The 21,837-nt window shown below is 36.1% G+C and overlaps 5 protein-coding genes across 7 annotated transcripts; 4 read left to right on the plus strand and 1 right to left on the minus strand.

Moving 5' to 3' along the window:
* The first annotated feature begins 7,333 nt into the window (after nucleotides 1-7,333).
* LOC116005608 (60S ribosomal protein L21-2-like) lies at nucleotides 7,334-9,166 on the plus strand. Its single transcript, XM_031245851.1, has 2 exons — nucleotides 7,334-7,631; nucleotides 8,632-9,166. The coding sequence occupies exons 1-2, from the start codon at nucleotides 7,395-7,397 to the stop codon at nucleotides 8,887-8,889; spliced, it is 495 nt and encodes a 164-aa protein (XP_031101711.1). The 5' UTR covers nucleotides 7,334-7,394; the 3' UTR covers nucleotides 8,890-9,166.
* A 1,364-nt stretch (nucleotides 9,167-10,530) lies between these two features.
* LOC116007075 (protein YLS3-like) lies at nucleotides 10,531-11,937 on the plus strand. The gene is made up of 3 exons (XM_031247661.1): nucleotides 10,531-10,888; nucleotides 11,501-11,593; nucleotides 11,693-11,937. The coding sequence occupies exons 1-3, from the start codon at nucleotides 10,552-10,554 to the stop codon at nucleotides 11,806-11,808; spliced, it is 546 nt and encodes a 181-aa protein (XP_031103521.1). The 5' UTR covers nucleotides 10,531-10,551; the 3' UTR covers nucleotides 11,809-11,937.
* Nucleotides 11,938-11,997: 60 nt separating this feature from the next.
* LOC116007074 (probable protein kinase At2g41970) lies at nucleotides 11,998-14,885 on the minus strand. 2 transcript variants are annotated; one of them, XM_031247660.1, is made up of 8 exons: nucleotides 14,635-14,885; nucleotides 14,358-14,479; nucleotides 13,523-13,779; nucleotides 13,313-13,439; nucleotides 12,925-13,198; nucleotides 12,679-12,811; nucleotides 12,504-12,590; nucleotides 11,998-12,386 (listed from the first exon to the last, which is right to left on the minus strand). In XM_031247660.1, the coding sequence occupies exons 2-8, from the start codon at nucleotides 14,461-14,463 to the stop codon at nucleotides 12,258-12,260; spliced, it is 1,113 nt and encodes a 370-aa protein (XP_031103520.1). In that variant the 5' UTR covers nucleotides 14,464-14,479; nucleotides 14,635-14,885; the 3' UTR covers nucleotides 11,998-12,257. The 2 variants fall into 2 exon arrangements, with proteins under 2 accessions (XP_031103520.1, XP_031103519.1); XM_031247659.1 differs by having other exon boundaries at nucleotides 14,358-14,556.
* A 965-nt stretch (nucleotides 14,886-15,850) lies between these two features.
* Nucleotides 15,851-18,528, plus strand: LOC116006375. 2 transcript variants are annotated; one of them, XM_031246721.1, is made up of 3 exons: nucleotides 15,851-16,142; nucleotides 16,632-16,719; nucleotides 16,805-18,528. In XM_031246721.1, the coding sequence occupies exon 3, from the start codon at nucleotides 16,976-16,978 to the stop codon at nucleotides 18,161-18,163; it is 1,188 nt and encodes a 395-aa protein (XP_031102581.1). In that variant the 5' UTR covers nucleotides 15,851-16,142; nucleotides 16,632-16,719; nucleotides 16,805-16,975; the 3' UTR covers nucleotides 18,164-18,528. The 2 variants fall into 2 exon arrangements, with proteins under 2 accessions (XP_031102581.1, XP_031102580.1); XM_031246720.1 differs by having other exon boundaries at nucleotides 16,648-16,719.
* A 681-nt stretch (nucleotides 18,529-19,209) lies between these two features.
* On the plus strand, nucleotides 19,210-21,735 carry LOC116007170 (activator of 90 kDa heat shock protein ATPase homolog). Its single transcript, XM_031247777.1, has 3 exons — nucleotides 19,210-20,263; nucleotides 21,201-21,280; nucleotides 21,379-21,735. Exons 1-3 carry the CDS (start codon nucleotides 19,379-19,381, stop codon nucleotides 21,470-21,472), a joined length of 1,059 nt encoding a protein of 352 aa, XP_031103637.1. The 5' UTR covers nucleotides 19,210-19,378; the 3' UTR covers nucleotides 21,473-21,735.
* The last annotated feature ends 102 nt before the right edge of the window (nucleotides 21,736-21,837 follow it).

Genomic DNA, 21,837 nt, shown 5'->3' on the forward strand with positions numbered 1-21,837 from the left:
GAGAACTTGTAAAAAAAATAAGTTGGGCATTTTGAATTCGAATATTCGAGTCGAACCGAATATATTCGAATAATGTTGTCGAACCGAATACGAATAAAATTTTAGATTCGAATATTTATTGAATACGAATAAAATTTTAGATTCGAATATTTATTGAATACAAATATTCGAGTCGAACCGAATATATTTGAATAATGTTGTCGAATCGAATACGAATAAAATTTTAGATTCGAATATTTATTGAATACGAATTCGGAATAAAATTTTAGATTCGAATATTTATTGAATACGAATTCGAATAGTTCTCAAAATAGTCAAATTCGATTGAATACGAATTCGAATAGTTCTCAAAATAGTCAAATTCGAATTGAATACGAATTCGAATAGTTCTCAAATAGTCAAATTCGAATTGAATACGAATTCGAATAGTTCTCAAAATAGTCAAATTCGAATCGAATAGTTAGATATTTGACTCGATTCGATTCATTTACCTCCCTAGTTAGAATAGATAATTATACATACTTAGGATTATATTATACATATAAAAATATATTAGGTATAAAATACGCCGTTTAATTTAATAGGCTTTAAAATAAAAAATCTCCAATCTGCCGATTTCGTGTATATATACACCCCGCCATTGAACTCTTAACCCATAGGCCATAACAACCACAATACCAATTTCAATCGCGCCGAAAACCTAACCCTCAACAGACTTACAAATATCTATCACAAATGGAGAATTGCAAATTACCCAGGGATGCGCTGGAGAATTGCAAATTACCCAGGGATGTGCTGATCGAGATTTTATCCCGAATATCGGTAAAGGGTTTGATGCGATTTAAATGTGTTTGTAACTTTTTTTATACTTTGATAAAAAGAGATCGTGACTTTATACATAAACACTACGAAATTATTCGGAAAAAAGATGATGATTTTTCTGTTCTAGAGCTTCAAGCTTCTTATTGCTGCCTAGATGGTAATTATTTATATAATTTGGTTTATAAAGAATCTGAGTCTGATGAGATCGGGCGCATAAAGTTAGACATAACAAATTCAAGAACAAGGTATGTCATATGTTGTGATGGCATGTTATGTTTGATTCTTGGAAGAGGCGATATGATTCCCCATCGTAGTGATGGTACAAACTTGATTTTTGATATTCTGATATGGAATCCATTTACTCGAGAAACTAAGAATTTACCCTCTGTTAAGGTACCTGCCATAAAAAAACCTGTTGAATATTGGGTAAGAAATGGGTTTGGATTCGGGTTGTCTAAAAACATGTCTTGGAAGATTGTGATGCTTTGGTATTTTCGATATCCGCGTGTTGAAAGCAAGGATATCTATGAAATTGTAATGGTTTGTAGCCAAATTGGTGATGGTTCATGGGGTTGGAGACAAATTGATGAGGCTCCGCATGTTCCTGTGAATTCCCATGAAAGTTTTTATTTAAAAGGGAGGTATTATTGGCAGTCTAGTGGCCTGATGATTCGGCAGCGGCCTGGCGACCCGAGAATTGGAAGTTTGGTTTGGTTTGACTTTAGTGATGAAATTTTTGGGATAATCGAGTTCCCATCTCATTGCGAGGTTGCTTCGGTTACCATCATGAATGACAACATCGCTTTACTTAGTTGTCGCGGTTATGCAAAGGTTGGGGATTGCATTGAGATTTGGTTAATGAATGGAAATGCCAGTAATATTTATTGGCATAAGCATGCTAGCATAGACTGCACCAGAAGTATTGACTATCACAAGTATTGGACTCTAAAAGGAAACTGGAATGAAGTTTGGAAGCCAATAGGGATTTGGAAGTTGGGAGGTCGTGATCATTTGCTTGTATGTCCGGGATATGAAGGTCATAGGAGTGATAACAAAAATAAGGGGTTCATAGCGTATGTAATTTCCATTGATCTAGTAACCCAAGAATGGAAGTTTGTTTATTTAACTAGAGATGGAAGGACTATTAATATTGTTTCAAACTCAGATGGTTTTGTTCAAGTTTGCAGTGAGACAAATTCGGCTCTTGGTCCAATATGCATTTTTCCAAATGTTCCTATATATGCTCGAGCATTTAGTGAGAGTTTAAAATTACTTCAATAATGAAAAATTATACAAATCTTATACTCCGTACCTTGTTACTTGCACTATTGCAAGAATCTACTGTATTGCTTTCTCTTTCTACAAATATTGATATATAATAAAGTTTAATATTAACTTTCATTCTTGCATAACTTCTCTCTTCCGCAAGAGTATATCTAAAGTTTACATTAATGCCAAATTAAACTTTCCCAGACGCCACAACTCGAATTATGAATGGATGGATTCCAACATTCACAGCTCTTCTTAAATGAGATATTACAGATAGAAATTTCTTTCAAGTTGAAGAAAATTTCATCTGTAATATCTCATTCAAGAGGCACAATATTGCTATATTGTGTAATACATAACTTTGTATTTTAAGATGTTAGCTTTTCATCATTCAATATACACATACTCGAGTAATAGTTGCGAGTTCATCTAAAAATAATAATTATTAGAATTATTTGTGTTAATATGTGTGTCTGTGTGTGGACGGACATGTTATTAGAACACAATGTTTTTTTTTTAGAAGGTGGGGAGTGTTAACATTAATTTTTATAATTTTGTTGTTACACAAATATGTTACTCCTACGTTTTATGCAACATTGTATATTTATCAAAAGTAATTAAGAAAAATACTTTATCACTTATGACAATTCAGACAAAATGAAGAGCTAGCATATTTGAGTTGTTAATTTTTTTCTTGATTTAACAAAGTTCAGTGGGATGCTTTTGGGTCATATATAATTTGGCCACCTGGGTAATGCAAAATATTTTGGTGATATTTGTATAAATAAACAAGTGAGGTAAAGCAAATTTTTTATATTGTTTAACTAAGACTTAAATTTTTTAATGTAATTAACTTTTTGTCCTGAAAAGTCAAAAAAAAAAAAAAACTTTTTGTCCATTTTTTGTTACTCCATATATAATAATATAACTATAACGTACAATATTTTGAGTGCAATGCATAAATTTATTTTCACATTAACTACAATAAGCAGCCCCTGATGATTGAATACTGATAAGTATCATGATTCAATATAATGATGTTGTGTTGAGTTCTTCAAAACCTAACAAATTAAAATTAAAATAACTAGTATAATTTATGTAGTGTTAAGTCTATTTTAAAAAAGAAAAATAGGGTGTTATAAAAAAAGTCTCAGTTGCAATGGACGAATTGAAATTCTGTTGTAAAGTGCCTAAGTTCCATTGTAAATCATGTTTTAATTTGCAATAGAATGCATTCCGTTGAAAAAATGCTCGGTTGTTGTTAGACAATTAGTATTCACATATTGTATTAGTATTAGTTTTTGTTTTTTTGTTTTTTTTGTTTTTTTTTTTTTTGCAAAATTAATTCGGATTCAACTCTTGGTCCACGGAAGAATAATATGGATTACGTTAGTCCGAATGTCTCTACATATGCTCGAGTTTAAAATTACTTCAATAATGAAAAATTATACAAATCTTATTAGTTGCATCTCCAGGGCTCGAATCCAAGACCTTTGTTTAAGTTAGAAGAAACGCATATTACACAATACACATTATCTCATCTACACTGCCATGAGTAAAATATAGTTTATTGATCTATTGATTTGAACTTGAAATCTTATTAATTAATTACAAAAAATTTAATATATTCTCACATGAATCACATATAACATGTAAGTTGGTGGTAAAAATCGACCATCGTTATAATATAAACTAGTTTTATACGCGCATTGCGCGAATGAGTTAATGACCAATGTTTTTATTTAAATAAATATTTATATCAATGCAATATTATATAGGAGAAGTTTATACATGGGTAATTGAATGTCGAATTTTTTTTATTTAAATATCTAACTCAAAGTATATGAATCCAAGATAATATAGAAAATTCATTATAATTATTACTAAAATAAATGTTTGCAGCCTTGTAAAACCGATAGTCTAAATATTTGGTCTAAAAATGGTAGTCTAAATAAATACTCCGTACTACTTTTAATTTGAATTTTTTTAAAGTGTTCTTAATTCTCTTTTGAGTAACATTGTCATTGTCTTCATGTTTACTATTTGTTCTCTTCCTTTTTGTTGGTTGTGTGTTATTTGCAATTCGGTTATTGTTGGTAGCATAGATGACAACGTCATGCAATGAGATTATGATATAGGAGCTATGGACTTTCCTTTAGGTGCTCTGCTTGGGGTTCATTTGGTTCAACCATTATTGTTGAATGAGTTATTGTAGATAAAGAAATTCGTAGTTTAAGAAAAAAGATTAAATAAATTAATAAAAATTTGAAAACTTAAAATATTATGTATTCCAAAGATATTAAAAGGTAGTTTCCCGCTTCAATTTGCTGGGTAATGGGTTATTTGAGTACTTTCATTGTCAACAAATCCCCCAAGTAGTTAATATGATTGGTTTCAAACTATTCTTTTTTTTTTTCATGGTATTAAAGAAATACATATGTATCATTTTTTGGTGTAACTACTAATTTATTTAATTCAATAAGAGTAAAATAGAGTAATTCCGCTTTAATTTGTTAGACTATTTGAGTACTCTCTTTGTCAACCAATCCCCAAGTAGTTAATATAATTAGCTTCAAATTATTTAAATTTTTTTAATAGTATTAATAAAATATTTGGTAAATAAATATATAACATTATTTTGTACTATAACTTTGATATTTAATTACAAGATATTGTAAAAATAAGATAATGGACAATGTAATGAATATCAATTGATAAATTTGAATTAAAGAATCTTTGCATGAGAGAAAAAAAAAGACAATATAACTAATGAAATTATTTCTTTTATTTAATTTAATTTTTTTATAATGAATAATTTTTCAAATAAAGGTATTGTAGACACATAATTCTAAATTAAAGAAATACATATGTATCATTTTTTGTTGTAGCTACTAATTTATTTAATTTAATAAGAGTAAAATAAAGTGAAAAACTTAATTATGTCAAATTTGATTGAGATGGGGTTCGAGCCTAAGACCTTTCTTATAGAAATTAATGGGTAAGTTAAAAGTTAACGGAATATTAACAGAGAATATTTAACGGAAAATCATAAAAAGTAAGGTTAAATTAGGTAATCTCTATGAATAATATTAATCTGAATTATCTTAGCCATCTATTTGATTAAAAAATTCATCTGAACCATCCATTTGATTACCGCCATTTTTTCTACTCATTTTAGGCCTAACTCTCTTTGGCTCTTATTATTATAGTAGTTTTGTTTGATTAATTGGAATATATGTACTCGTGTGTTGTTAGTTTTTGTACGTTTAATACATATGATGACCTAATTAGTTCCATCATTCATCAAAGAAAATTGGGATCTGGATCCACATGCATACCTCACGGTGGTGGACAAGTAGTCTAATAAGTATGTGGCGAAGTGACACGCAACTTATATCGGGGGAAATGACAGAAATATCAATGCATGACAACCTATTGACAAAATTATGAACAAATTTAATAATTGACAAAATATAAAAAAACTCAGTTGTTAAATGCGTTCAATATCAGAATTGGTCAAACACAAAACGCAAGTGGGACTTGCGTTTTTTTGAAAAACACAAGTCCACTTACGTTTTTTGAAAAACACAAGTCCACTTGCGTTAAATTTTTTTATTTTTTAAAAATTTTTTTTGGCCTCCGGTCGCCGGCTTCTCCGACGAAGGAGAAGCCAGCGATGGTTGCTGGCTTCTCTAGCGAAGGAGAAGGGTTCTCCTTTGCTGGCCCTTCTCCTTCGCTGGAGAAGCCGGCGGCCGGCGACCATATGGTCGCCGAAGGCCAAAAAAAGATAAAAAATATTTAACGCAAGTGGGACTTGCGTTTTTTGAAAAACGCAAGTCCCACTTGCATTTTGTGTTTGACCAATTCTGACATAGAACGCATTTGGCAACTGAGTTTTTTTATATTTTGTCAATTATTAGATTCGTTCACAATTTTGTCAATAGAATGCCATGCATTCATATTTCTGTCATTTTCCCCTTATATCGTGGACCGTGGTCCACAATGGATTGTGGACCACGCATCAAAACGACGTCGTTTTGATTAATGAAAACAGACGGATGAATCCGCGCCATTTACTTTCAGTTTATATACACTGCAGTTACATTTCAACACAACTACAGTTACATTTTGATATAACTACAGTTTCATTCGATAATATAAAAACACAAATGTGAAACTGTTATTCAGTATCAGTTCATATACACTGCAGTAATATCTGTTCAATATAACTACAGTATCAATCATGACCATGGTCCACAATATAATTTGTGTTATAATTGACCTCTTTCCCACAATCATGACCATGGTCCACAATATAATTTGTGTTATAATTGACCTCTTTCCCACCGTGTCTCATATCATCAGTTGAAGGACGACAGCAAATTAAGACATATAAAAGGAAACTACCTACGATGTAAGTATACACTACAAAGTCAACATTGCCCCCACTGAGGCTCGAACCCATGACTTCCCACTTGAAAAAATCATTTCATGCCGCTTGACCACAAGGCCTTTGACCTTAGTCCATTTTGTGTGCTACATATATGAAGTCAGTTTTGTGACCCTAGTCGATAGAAAGCATATTATATGTCATTTAATGTGTCACGCATAAAGCGTCAGTCTAGTATATAAGGTGAGGATTGAGGAGTCCAATCCTTATACTATGGACCAGGGTTTACACTGTACTGTTAGACCTTGGTTCATGTGTATGTATTTTGTATTGTGACTTTTTGTGTTTGTGTTATAAAATTTTGTATATAAAAGTATGGATTATGTACTTGAAACAAATTAATAATTGCGTTTTATGTTAAGAATTTTTGTGCCTTGTGTTGTGAAATTTCATGCCTATGAACATAAAACAGATTAAAAAAATAAGTAGATATATAACATATGTATGTGTTTTATATTATGATTTTTTGTGTATTGCATTATGAAATTTTGTACCTTACAAATATGAATTTTGTACATCGTTATTTCAATCCAGGATCCATAATGCTATATTGCCGTTAGTCAATAAGTGGACCATGAGTTAATTGGGCGCATCAGATGAAATGGGCCATCACGTTATGGTCTTGAAAATCATCTGCAAAAAAAAAAAACTGTTTTTGGGCCATCAGAAAGTTGACATGAAAATGGGCCATAGCCCATTTAAACCCAAAGTTAGAAGTCCATAAGCTATCCGGTCCATTGGCAATCGAAAACCCTAATCGTCTTATAAACTCCAGCTAGGGTTTTCAGTGGCGTCTGTATCAATCTACACACCAGGAGCTGTGCAGCCGGAGAGCAGAGAACAAGGAGTCAAAATGCCGGCCGGTCACGGTGTAAGGGCGCGGACGAGGGATCTCTTCTCCCGTGGATTCAGGAAGCGCGGAACTATCCCGCTGTCCACCTACCTCCGTATCTTCCACATCGGAGACTATGTCGACATCAAGGTCAACGGCGCCGTGCACAAGGGCATGCCGCACAAGTTCTACCACGGCCGCACCGGTCGTGTCTGGAATATCACCAAGCGCGCCATTGGCGTTGAAGTCAACAAACAGGTATTTCCCCTGCTTGATTCGCTCTGCATCTTAAGAAATGATGTCTGTATTCTCCTGTTTAAAGTTATTTTTTAGCTAAGCCGTACGATTCTCTATATATATATATATATGATGCTTGTATCTACATCTTTGATGATAGTTATACCAGGTTCAGTTGTTTTGCCTAATCGAAATAAAGGTGATTGAAGTTGAAAAACAATAGGACTTCATAACCCAGCAAAATTTCACTTGATAGCCGAAAATACATCGCCTCTTTGAATGTTTTAGTTGAAATCTGCAGCATCTCAATTAAGTAATGAAGATCGAAATCATTTTATTATATATATGTATTTCATGAGATTTAAAAGGTGATGAATGTATCAGAATTAGTTATTGGAAGTCTGACTAAGAAATGCCTAGCAATAGCAATATTTTGTTGTTCTTATGTTCTAGGAATTATTTACTTCGTGCAATGGTAGTTTTGTTTTTACTAGGGGAGTAATTGCATTATATTGTCTAAATATTCATAAGAAATTGTTGTTTGCATGACCAAAATCTTACTGTGAGCAATCCTTGCATTTCCTTTCTCTGATTGATTTGGCCAATGTTCTCTTGATTTGAAAGTTAAAAGACCAATCTTTCTGAGTGGGCTATTCCTTGTATCCTATTTAGTTGCTATTTCTATTTTTACTTCATGCATAAGCTGATTGTATCTTTTTTGCCTTACTGGTTTGTTCTCTTACTTGGAAGTTTAAAGAGCCTTCTTTGCTGCTAATCTACATTAAGTGGTGCTATTCCCTGTATCCTATATAGTTGCTATTTCTATTTTTATTTCATGCATAAGCTGATTGCATCTGTTTTGCTGTACTGGTTTGTTCTCTTTACTTGGAAGTTTAAAGAGCCTTCTTTGCTGCTAATCTACATTAAGTTGTGCTATTCATTGTATCCTATGTAGTTGCTATCTCTTTTTATAACACACCTGTTCTGATTGTATGTGTTTGCCATACTGGTGTGACCACAGGTTGGGAACAGGATCATCAGGAAGAGGATCCATGTCCGCATTGAGCATGTTCAACCTTCCAGGTGCACCGAGGAGGTCAAGGAAAGGATCAAGAACAATGATCGGCTCAAGGCCGAGGCGAAAGCCAGAGGTGAGGTGATTAGCACAAAGCGGCAGCCAGAGGGTCCCAAACCCGGTTTTATGGTGGAAGGTGCCACTTTAGAGACGGTTACACCCATCCCATACGATGTGGTTAACGATCTCAAGGGTGGATACTAAGATGTATCTTTTATGAGAATAGTTATCAGCATTTGATGCCTTCTTGGAATTTTGTTGTCAACTTGTCTTCTTTTTGTACTACTTAATTATTGAACAATATAGCCTTTGCACTGAATGAATGGCATGATATTCTCTAGGAAGTGTTATTTGTGGTTGTCACGGTTTGGATCATAGTTTGATAAGTTCTGATTTTGGCCTTTATAATATACTTCTAGCGGCCACTTGTAATACAGAGACCATAAAACTTAAAGGATAGAAATTGAAGTCTTTTTTGTTATTATTATTTGTTTAGTATGGTTTAGAAGTAACAATGACTGAAAGATGAGGCTTGGAATAAACAATGAGTGAGTTAGATTGCGTTGGAATCAGGCTGTTGAATAATAAATTTCATAATGTGGTTAGGTAGTGAGAGTTGAAAATAGGTTCAATAATGAATTTCATAATAGCTCACTACCACTGAAGTACTGAAACAAACAATCACAAAATTGGCAATAAGATAATGTAAACTAGATGTTTCTATCTACAGGCATTTCAGGTGCCGAAGATTTGCAGAGACGTTAATGTAGATTAGCAAGTAATAATGTGATTTGGCAAAATGCGGATTGAAGAGAGCCATCAATTGGATCAATGCCAAAGAGAAAACAAGTAAACCAATAGGACCTGTGGACAACTTGGCTGAGGAATGTGAACGGCATGTGAACCGTGATTGGGTGGTTCGGATTCATCATGTGTTTAGGCCTTTAGGGAGCAGAATAGGACGGCATACTTTCTTACTAAGGAGTCCCTTAAGTACCAAAGGGGGCAACAAGTCCTTGGACATACCAGCGCGGGACAATATTAGGTGCTATCATCTACGCCTGTATTGTTAGGTTTCCCCAATTAGGTTACACTATAATCCTACACACCGAGACTAATCTTATTCGAGCAGGACCTTAAAGGGTTGCATTTGATTAAATTGAAAGAGACTCACGTCATCTCATTCACACTCCATGAGTCTTTATCATCTAGATAAATGCAATAGACTTGCAAAGATATTGACGTAGATTAGCAAGTATTAGCGCTCGAAAAGATAACAAGCAAGTTGACATGCATACTTGTTGAACAGATATTATTAATACACCACATGACTAAAAAAAATAGAAAAGAAAGTGGTGGAAGAAAATGGTTATAATTGATCATGTTGAGGTGGATAAATAGAATAATATAATGCATGCGTCACTAGCGTGATATGAGCCAAAAACACACCCACACGAAACCTTAATTTACATTATACATCACGATGAATCACCATCATCATGCAAACTTGTTTCAATCTCACGACTCTAATCTTCCAATCCAATTAAGTTTCCTCCCAATTATTATACTACACCAAATTTCATATTACATTGTGAACTCAAATACAAAAATTCAGTACTTTCAGTTAACACAATCTATACACACAGTTAACTATTTCTGTACATATAAACAAATATAACTTGATAATTGCTGACACCTAATATGTAGCTACAGGTCAACTACAGTTACAAAATGTCTATACAGAATCTGTTATTTTTGGACCAGTGTCTACAATGCAAGGTAGACCTATATAATTTGCCGTTTCCTCCTGCAATGTGTTCATTATAAATTGGCAGATCAGACATACATTAATCAACACATAATTATATGTTGAACATGGAGAGTCTCAAAATCTTATTATGTTGTATGTTGTTTTTGATGGTTATTGGGCACGTGAGTTCAGACTTTGCGCAAGACAAACAGAGATGCCAAAACCAGGTGATTGGTCTGGCGCCTTGTCTGGGTTTTGCGAGCGGTGAGGCCAAGTTTCCGACGCTGGCTTGCTGCGATGAGATCAGGAAGGACCTGAAGGAAACGAGGTTGTGCCTTTGCGTGCTTGTGAAGGACCGAAACGAACCGGGGCTTGGCGTGAAGATCAATGGCACACTGGCCCTCAGTCTGCCTTCCCTTTGCCGTGCTCCTATTAATGTCTCCCAATGCCTTAGTAAGTCCTTTAATTTAAAGAGTGTTGTTATTGGGAAAAAATGAAAAATAGTTCGGTAAATGGCTGTTAGCTGATTGGGTTAGAAGGTATAATTAATTGATAATATTAGTTGATTGTAGGAAAGTGTTTGGCAAATTAGTTGTTAGTTAATAGTTGTTTGGTTAATTTCTTTTCTCAAAAGACTAATTGAAAAGGTTGCTATAAGTAGCCTTCTGAAATTTAGTATTTTGGAGTTACAAAAAGTTTATTAGTCAAACACTTATATTGATTTTATAACCAAATCAAATAACTAATAATCATCAAATAGACCAAAATTGGCTGATTGACTAATTATTTACCAAACATGGTCAATGCCATTTTTGGTTATGCGATTTAAGCTCTATTTGGTAAATAACTCTTATGTTAGCTGATTGGGTTAAAGGGTATAACTAGTTTTATAACATTAGCTGATTGTAAAGAGGTGTTTGGTAAATTAGTTGTTAATTGATAGTTGTTTGATATAATTTCTTTTATAAAAAAGTTAATTCAAAAAGCTCTTCAGAATTTTAGCGCTTTAGAGTTATAAAATGTTAGGTATTTCTTAAAACTTAACTCCTTTCGTGTATGTCTCAGCACTTCTGCACTTGTCCCCAAACTCGTCAGATGCTAAGATTTTTGAAGAATTCTCCAGCACCTCAGTAAGTGGCAATAACACAAGCATAGGAGGTAACTTATTGCCTTTCTTATTTATCCATTTTTAGTAACAAATTATACTATAACCTCTAAATCTCAACCATTGTGTTTTGAATTTATTGGTGCCTATAGATCTCAATGCAAGTTCAAGCACATCATTGTTCAGAAAGAGATGGATTGATCTGTTGCAGGCGCGTGTCGGGTTTTCGCTTTTGCTTCTGATAATCGCCTTGATCAGCATTCTATAAGAAAAAAAAAAAGGCTTGTACGACTTGAATAATAAGTTACGGGAATGTTTATGTTTACTTGAATTCTCCAGTTTTTCATTTCTCGGATTATCTATATATAAATGCATAAATACTTTCTTGTTCAAAAAAGTATGATTACATCCAAGACTCCTCTAAACAAATGATTTCTAATGGCATGTAAAAGATAGAGAAGACAATAAAGCTAATATAAGCTGGTGATTAAACATTTAAATAAGGTATAACAATGTCCAAAATTACCAAAAAATAAAAAGGCATTCATGTTCAGCAGATTCCCACAGGAACAAAACCTTAGGCCTGATGAATTTGCTTACAACCAAAATGCAAAATTCATCTTCCAAGTTTATAGAGCATGATGCAGCAGTGATGCCTGTTTTCTGAAACCCGAACAGCTGATTCAAACCGTTGTTCTGTTCAGATGTTCACACAGTTCAGACAGGTCTCGCGGACTCGGGGGCCGGCTTTGAGTTCAGAAGTGGTTGTAATGCCTTGACAACAATTGTCATGTTTGGCCGAAAATCTGCCTCGTATTGAACACAGAGTGCTGCCACAGCCGCCAACTGAGAGGCGGGGAGACAAAACCGACGAAAAGTAGAGAAAAACATCAGGCAGATCTTTGGAAAACAATTGTTTTTATACAGGAATGTAGTATGGTCTTACTCTACGATAGAGATTACCTTAGCCACTGCCTTTGGGGGATATTCATTATTTAGTTTGGGATCCACACATTGTTTCACTTTATCTTCACTCAATCTCGGAGTGGCCTGCAGAAAATTGAACAGAAATTAGACTCGTTTGAAATAGGTAGTTTTGGACAATTGAATGATGCATTCTGTCTCAACACGGACATACCCATGTAACCAGACTTTGTTGACCCTTAGGCATTGTATGATCTACTGGCTTCCTCCCTGTCAAAAGTTCTAAAAGAACGACTCCAAAACTGTAAACATCACTTTTTTGAGTAATCTGCCCCGTCATTGCATACCTGAAAAAAGAACACAAATTCCTTGACTGCAAGCTTAGGTTTGTTTAGGGCTTTAGGCTCCTACTGTAATGCTCTTTCTATGATACTGGAGAAGAGAGGGAAACGAGGATTACTCAGGTGCATGATAACCGAATGTTCCCAAGACTCGGGTTGAATGCAACCGAGCCGCTGTGTCAGATGACTGGTTTGTCAAGTTAAAATCTGCAATCTTAGCAGAAAAATCATCAAAGAGTAACACATTGCTGGACCTAACATCGCGATGAACAATAGCTGGCTGAACTTTTTCGTGTAGATATTCGAGCCCTTTCGCTGCTCCAAATGCTATCTTCACTCTCTGACCCCAGGTAAGAGCTGGACCTGGCTCTGCACCTTGTACACCTTTCCTGCCTGCAATCAGACATCCCAAGAACCAGCAATAATGTCACAAGACAACAAATTTGTGCTTTTGCAACTATCTAGAGCTAATAAAAACAAGGATTTATAGAATAATCATTAGCACACCGTGTAACACATCGTGCAAAGAGCCCAATGTTGCAAACTCATAGACAAGAATACGATTGTTCGCCTCCAGGCAATAACCGAGAAGCGTTGCAAAATGATCGCTCTTAAGTCTTGAAACCACTGATAACTGCATAATAAGAAAAAAGGAGCAATGTATAAGGATTTGGCATTGATCAAACAACAAATTAAAAATGGGCATATTTCATTTACCTGTGCTGCAAAGTCAGAATCTGGCTCGGATGTAGTACTTGTATCCAACTTCTTAATGGCCACTTGCTCCCCAGTGCTCAAAGTCGCAGAAAAAACACGGCCATATGATCCTTCTCCTACCAAAGCTTCCTGCCCAAAGTTATCTGTCAATCTATTCAGCTCATCCAATTGCATAGCAGGTATCTCTATTGGTAGAACTTTCTGGGGAGCTCCACCTCTCCCACCCCCAGATCCCTTTGGCTCTCCTCCCCTATCACCTGCAACAATATCCCAAGAAACACAACATCTCAACCAACAACAAAAATGAAGAACTTTTTGCATGCTGCATCTCAATCCCTTTTTTTTTTTTTGAAAGTCAAGGAAAACCTGCAACTATTACCCTAGGTAAGCCTGACCCTATCGGACAAAGGACTACAAATAGTTAAACCAGCCTAGGTTGCCTATTCGTGAAAAGGACCACAAAGAGGTAAACCAGCTTAGGTTGTGACCTGCTCAAACCATGAAGGCCAATATGCTGCTCTGATGGGGAGTCAAATTTGTAACCTTGTGGTTACCTAATGACTAACTTAATTGAGGTTGTCCCATTCCAATCTACAAGGAGGTAGGTTGACCATAAGTGACCGCTCAAATCAATAAGGTTAATAGACCGCTTTTACTATAAGTCGAACTTGTAATCTCGTGATTACCTAATCAACAGCCTGACCAACTTGATTAAATTGCCACATTTCAATCCCTTTCCACTTTAGCCAACAACTTTTGATTATATTATCCTATTTCATTTCCCAAGCAAATTAAAATTTTAAAAAGAAAAATGTGTTGGTAGGCGGATACATACCACCGCCAGCGCCACCGTAGGGGTTGCCGCCTCTAGGAGGGGCAGTGCTTTGGTTAGCCGGTGGACCGCTAAGGTTATCCTCCTCAGAACCCCCACAGCAGAACATCGTTCAGACCGCAAACCTTAGGATAGAGTATCGCAATCTTAATTAAACGATCCACATGAAATTCAGAATTTAGCACACGGCCAAATCCAAACCCTACAACGCCAAATTTCCAGAAAAATCAACAAGCCAAACAAAATCAACGAATCCAATGGAATCAAATCAAATCCTTACCCGAAAACTGGAAAACGAGCCGCAGAAACGGAGTTGTTTGGGGAGAGAGAGAAGAAAGAGAAGAAGAAAGAGGACGATATTTTCCTGTTTTCTTCTCCCCTTCTCTCTCTGTCGTCTCTCTCTCTCTTTCTCTCTTTCTCCCTCTGTGCGTTTCAACGAAGGGAAGAGGCAGAAATGTTTTTTAGCTTATGGCGGGAAACTCGCTTCCCACCCCTTTTAACCAATATAACTAACTCTCTCGCACGTCTCTCTTCAATTCTACGTGCCTCCCTTCACTTCAATTATAATCATGCAAATTGCTTTTGATATTGTTTGAGGTTGTAACTTGTAACCTCAAGTTTACATTGCCAATTTTTTTAAGTAAAGCATGATTTATAAATGTGGATGATAAAACACAAGTAATTGATATTTGACATGATTTTAATGAGTTATTTTTATAATTAAATCATTAATTAATTAAAATATGTCACGTCAAGCTAATTCCATTTTTTGTTTTAAATTTATAAGTGTCATTGAGAATATCTCCCGACCTCGATACACATGCACCGTAGTTGCTCGGCACAAGGGCAGGATCCTCGTTGGGAGTTTCTCCAAGCTCAGTCCAATCTAAGGGCTACCTACTCAACCTTGTAAAAAAACCGACCACGCATCCTGTATCAGTGCTTGCTCCCCTTTCGCCCGACCCGACCATCACAGGTCGAAATTCATTATTCGACTTCACTTACTTGGAAAATTAAACTTGTAGTTAGATCCGAACTGCACTATAAACGAAGAGGATCAGGAATCTTGATTCACGTGGAGGAATCACTAGTGCCACCCGCTTGGCCGTATGCGATATGCATGAGCCCGTGTCCCACGTGCTAAGCAACCAGTAGGTGTCTCATTCTCTCCCCTATAAATACTGCATTAAGGAAGGGACTTTTGTGCCTTTGACCTAATACTAGATTACGCTCAGGACCTTCTAACTTATTGTCATCTTATTTCTAGCACAATGACTTAAACAGACAAGTATACCATATCAAGATCAGTTTGCGGCCTGCCTTATATATATATATATATATATAATCGAATGCGAATTAAATTTTTTCATAAGAAATATTAATTAATTAGATTCGTCTATCTAAAATAATCAATGACTTAAAAATAAAAAAATAAAAAAGAGAAAAAAAAAGGGGCAATTTCATAAATATTATATACTTAATTTTAATAGTTTACCCTAAAATTTACGAGTTGGGCTGTGCAAGCAATAAACAAACAATTTGGGTCTCTCTTCAGTCTTCAACAAGCTTTTAAGTAATCAAACCATATTCGACGGCGAGGGAAATCTCTACATCCGCACCAAAAAGCTCATAAGCTCTACGGCGAGGCCTTCGTTAATGTCCGCAAGAGGATAATCATCTCCATCTACGAGCTAAGTGTTGTTCTGTCTTGGGAGGGCGAAGCCAAGGATTCTGAAAGGAAATCGTACTGTCGAAATTCCCTATATTTCAGACGAGAATTCTTACACGGTATAAATTCATATGCTTTAGGCTTATATACTTACATGAATTCTTACATTCTACGTTTTGATTTGGTTTATATGCATATTTTATTAGGTTGAGGTAAAAAAAAAAAAGGTTAATCTGTACACATTCTAAAGGGAAATTTCAAAAGAACAGAAAGCTAGAACACGGCACTGCTGTGAGTAAAGGAATACAAATTCATCCAGATGCCATTATTCATAATATGGTGCAATGTGGGGAAATAATCATATTTGCATGTGGAGTACTATTTAACAGGAACACAAATTTGGTTACTATGCACTTAGAACTGAGGATTAACTGATTAAGAGCACTTGATTTGAGAATTGAGGATGTATAGGAGTTTGGAATGGATTGGGGAAAGAGATTTTAGATTTGTAGAGTGACAAAGAGGATGGCCTGACAAGTGCATTATATGGACAATTTTAGGATAATAGAGGTTTCAGAGTGTCAAATTGATTAATTGATGCAATCCAGTTGGTGTTTGTTGCAGGTCTGACTCACTTTTGATGAGCCCAAACCTGGAGTTATATTGGTTAAGCTGAGCCACAGTGACGTACCACAGGTGAATGATTCTATTGCTTAAGCTATTTGCTCTTTAACTTTAACAACATGATCATTTATCATTGTGTGATATGATGATAATGCAGATATGGGAATGAAAATTTAATGGAGAACACCGAGAGAGGTTGGCGAGATCTCATTTTTCGCAAGATTTGAGCTGTATTAGGGTTTGGTCTCTTTGACGTGATCTGAGTATCATTGTAAACCTGAGTGGAACCAACCCAAAAACATTAGCTCTGTACTCCCACCTCCACTTGATGGCTGAAGTTATGGGTTCGGAGATTGAAACAGTTGAGCAAAGGTTGAAATCATTTCTCAGTCAGCTTCAATCGGAGTTTGGCATTCTCGATCGAATTGTGTACAAAAACAAGAATCAACACAGAAGATGCTCTTACTTTCAGTACCTGATGAAGGTGAGAAGAGACTTAAGACTTCTCAAATCAGCAAATCCAGAGGAGATTTTCAGTGCCTCATTTGATGTCATCCATGGAAAGAGGCCTAAGCAAAAGGTGCAGCTTCTAGAAAGCCTGAAGAGGAGAAGAACAAACAGTAACAAGCACAACTTTTTGGATCGGCTCCTGGGAGTTGCTCACCTGTTGTCACAGATGACTGAGCCAATGTTGAAGGCAGCAACGCAGGTATCAACTCTTCTTGCTCGATCATTTTTCATGGGGTTCTCGTTGACAGTGTTGGCTTTGTTGGCGCGAATCAGAGTTTTGGTTCAGCAAATGCTTCTAGATGTTGTTTTTGTATTCAACCGTGTATCCTCTCTTTCTCAAAAGGAACAAGCAGTTAGGTTAACTCAAGAACGATTTGAGGTTTTTAGGGAATATTATCCCGCAAAGCAACAGCCTACTTTCCTAGAATGCATTTGGGAGACTGATAAGTATAGATTAATTGAGAAGAAAGGTGCAAGTGAGGTCGAAAACCAGGAAAAGAAAATCAAAGAAGATGCTTGTATTGAAACATCAAAGATTAAGTACCAAAGTGTAGAGATTTTCCTAGGAGAAGACGAATGTGATAAGACTGTCCCCGGTGAAGTTAATGTAGAAAGATCATCTTCCTTGAATAAAAAGACTGTCCCCGGTGATGTAGAAAGATCATCTTCCTTGAATAAAAAGGATAAGAGTTCCCTGTCGAGTCCTATCCCTGAGATTAATGATGATGAGGCTCAAGTTCCACCAGGTTCTGATATTGCGGTTTCTCCTGACAAGAGTATTGTTTCTACTGGAATGCTTAAGAGTGATGCTGAAGTGAAAATCAAGCCTAAAGCAAAGCGTAATGTTGCATTTGTCTCGATAAAAAGACCTGCTCCTTCATTGTCATCTGTGAATGAACCAGGACATTGCCTTCAAGGAAATGAAAAGGGTGGTTCTTCAACTACAGAAGAAGACCCATTTTTCAGTTTACTTACCGGAGGAAACAAGAATAGTACTTTGTTTTAATTATTTTTCACTGGGAATCAATCCTAAACCCTAAACTGTTAAAACCTTGTCTTAGGAAGTTTTCTGAGCTTGAAACTTGATATGAGCACTAATGGCTACATGGTTCCAGATTGTGTGCTACTTCCTAGGGCTACAACATTTGCAGTTGTAAAGTTTTCTGAGATGGGATGGCTGTTTAGGGAAGTTTTGTGGTAGATTCTGGGGAGTGTTGCTTTGTTCCCAGTTGAGGATTTAGACACTAGTGGACTAACATTTTGTCATTTTTGTGTTGTTTTGCTTGTTGAGCTTCCAGAGTAATTATAAATAGCTGGTACTTCTTGAAGCAATGCAATGAATCTCACATTGTTGATTTCTGCTACAGCAAATCTTTGAGTTCTGCAACTTAATTCTTTTTCTTATCCTGCTCAGGAATGACCAAAGTATAGTGTTTGCTCTTTTAGAGGTACCTAATTTTGGTAAGTATTGGAATGTAGTTTTTTTTTTGTTTTGAGAAAAGTATTGGAATGTAGTTTAGAAATTAGATATTCAACATCAATTTAATTTAAAATAAGACTAAATTAACAATTAAAGACTAATAAAATTTGAATTACTCGTATTTTTTTAAATACAAAAGACACTAAAAAATTAATCTTTTCACAAATTATCTAACTTAGCTAGAAGTTTCACTATGAGATAATGTTATTATTATTGCAATTCCTTCTCGTGTAATAACACAAAGACCACAAAAAAGAGCAATATACTTGACTATAAATTTGTGACCTTCAAGTGTGCAGTTAAGACAGTTTTCACAAATTATAATGTAGGCTCTGTAAGTTTCATTATGAGATGGCGTTATCATTCTCACCTATGAAGGAAAGCTTTGCAACTTTTGAGATCTTATTCGACTAGAAGCATGATTGATTTCGGCATAAAAAAATAAAATTTTCATAATTCTTTAAAAAAACAAAAAGAAAAAGAAAAAAAAAAACACTCATTAGTCACTAGTCTCTAGTTTAGGCCTTCTAGATCATTCTTACCCATTCTGAACTTTCCGAGTTTGTTGGGCCTATCCGACTTGAAAATTCTGGACACTTCTTTCAGAACCCTCCAGACTCGAAAACCCTTCAATTTTATCTCTACATCTCAGCTACTCTTTCTAACTCTAATCGCCAAATCTAAGCTCTTTGGGACTCTAATTTTCGCAACCGACCGTCGCCGCCGTCGCCGGAGTATTGTATGGCTAAGATCGGAGAAGGAGACAAGCGGTGGATCGTTGAGGACCGCCCGGACGGCACCAACGTCCACAACTGGCACTGGGCCGAGACCAACTGCCTTGAATGGTCCCGCAGCTTCTTCAACAAGCTTTTAGCCGATCAAACCATCCTCGACGGCGAGGGAAATCTCTTCATCCGCACCAAAAAGCTCGATAAGTTCGACGGCGAGGCGTACGTTAATGTTCGCAAGGGGAAAATCATCCCAGGGTACGAGCTAAGCGTTGTTCTGTCCTGGGAGGGTGAAGCGAAGGATTCGGACGGGAAATCGTTGGCTAAGACGGAAGGAACTGTCGAAATCCCGTATATTTCGGACGAGAACGCCGATGAAGACCCCGAAATTAGGGTTACAGTTCGCGAAGATGGCCCGATCGAGAAGAGATTGAAGGACGCGTTTATTGCTAAAGGAAAACCCTTCGTTTTGGAGCAAGTAAGAAGCTGGGTAACCGCAATGGCCAGGGGAGGCCCCGCCAAGGACGAGCTCGAGTCGAAAACGCCAGTTAAGAAGACCACCGTCGGCGGCGCGGCGGCGGCTCCGGCAGCCGCTGAGACGGCGAAAGCGAAGGAGGCGGTGAAAGAGAAGAAGAAGCCAAAGCCGAAGGAAGGCTTTAAGACGATCACAATGTCGGAGAAGTTCCATTGTAGGTCAAGGGATTTGTACGAGATTCTGATGGATGAGAATAGGTGGAAGGGATTCACGCAGAGCAATGCCAGGATCAGTAAGGAGGTTGGAGGAGAGTTTAGCATATTCGATGGATCGGTGACTGGGACGAACTTAGAGCTGCAGGAAGGCAAATTGATTGTGCAGAAATGGCGATTTGGAAGCTGGCCGGATGGTATCCTCTCCACGGTATATGATTACTTGAATTCTTGCATTCTACATTTTGATTTGGTTTTTATGCACATTTTATTTGGTTGGGGTAAACAAAAAGTTAATCTTTACACATTATAAAGGGAAAGTTTCTAATCCGTGTGATGAATTTGGATGGTAAGAATATTGATTAAAGAAAGTCGGATTGAATTCTTAAATATGAATGGTTAGAAAATATCTGAAAATGTTAAATGTTTTTAAGTTATAGCTATTTACTGATAGGAAAACTATGTATGATAGAGAATAGGAACAATGAGGTATGGAAGTTGCTTTGTTAGTGAAATCGACAATAGTGGTAGTTTATTGGAGACATCTGCTATTTTGCTCACTTTTAGTTAAACATTTTAATTACACACACAACACAAATTTATCTTGACCCAATTGTATTCATAATACAGTGCAATGTGGATAGTTTTGCCTTGTACAAATATATGTATCTGCTTGTTGCTATTTAATAGCAACACATATTTGGCTACTGCACCTAGAACTGAGGATTAAGAGCACTTGATTCGAGAATTGAGGATGTATAGGAGTTTGGAATTGATTGGGGGGAAGAGATTTTAGATTTTATATAGAGTGGCAAAGAGGATGGCCCGAGGAGATAAGCTGCTCTTCAAGAGTCGGGCCTGAGTTTGGGTTAAAAACCTGAAATCACCTTATCCACGCATATGCTGGAAAGGTGCGGTTGTAATCCCAATCTCTCACAAGTTGAAGCTATAGTTGGAATTAATTCTTTATTTAAGAAAAAAAAGTAATGTTTTTCACATCACTAACCTGTGAATATGTAATTATCTGAACTCAAGTAGATGAGACTGCATGCTGTATGCTTAATGGATAGTTTTAGGATAAGAGTGGTTTCAGTCTTTCAGAGCATCAAATTGATTAACTGATGCAATCCAATTGGTGATTGTTGCAGGTCCGACTCACTTTTGATGAGCCCGAACCTGGAGTTACAGTTGTTAAGCTGACCCACACTGACGTACCAGAGGAAGACAGGTGAATGATTCGACTACGCTTAAGCTAATTGCTCTTTAACTTTAAAACAACACGACCATATTCTTTCCGACATTTATCATTGTAATGTAATAATGCAGATATGGGAATGAAACTGTGGTGGAGAACACCGAGAGAGGATGGCGGGATCTCATTTTTCACAAGATTCGAGCTGTATTTGGTTTTGGGATTTGAAGATTGAAGCTCAGTCTCAGATTCTCAGTCAATGCCCTCTTCTAGTGTAGAATTTCATATCTTGTCTTCTCTGGACTTTCTAGTGTTGATTGAGTGTGACTGTTGGTAACCAGTTGAGTATTGCCACAATTGGCCCAATAGTTCATTCAGTTGGGTTTTATTTTTGTCAGATTGTTTTGTTCTTCATGTTTAAGATTCAAGAACCAGTGAACTACAACATTTTTATTAAAATGAAAAAGATTGTTCTATATATGATTCTTCTATTTTGGCAGTCCTCTTCCTACTATATTTAAAGTTTTGTTACTCAAACTTTCAATTTCCGCTCCCTCATTTTTACTACTAACTATAATAACATTATTTCATAC

The sequence above is a fragment of the Ipomoea triloba genome, chromosome 15 (genome assembly GCF_003576645.1).
Source record: "Ipomoea triloba cultivar NCNSP0323 chromosome 15, ASM357664v1".
Classification (NCBI taxonomy): domain Eukaryota; kingdom Viridiplantae; phylum Streptophyta; class Magnoliopsida; order Solanales; family Convolvulaceae; genus Ipomoea; species Ipomoea triloba.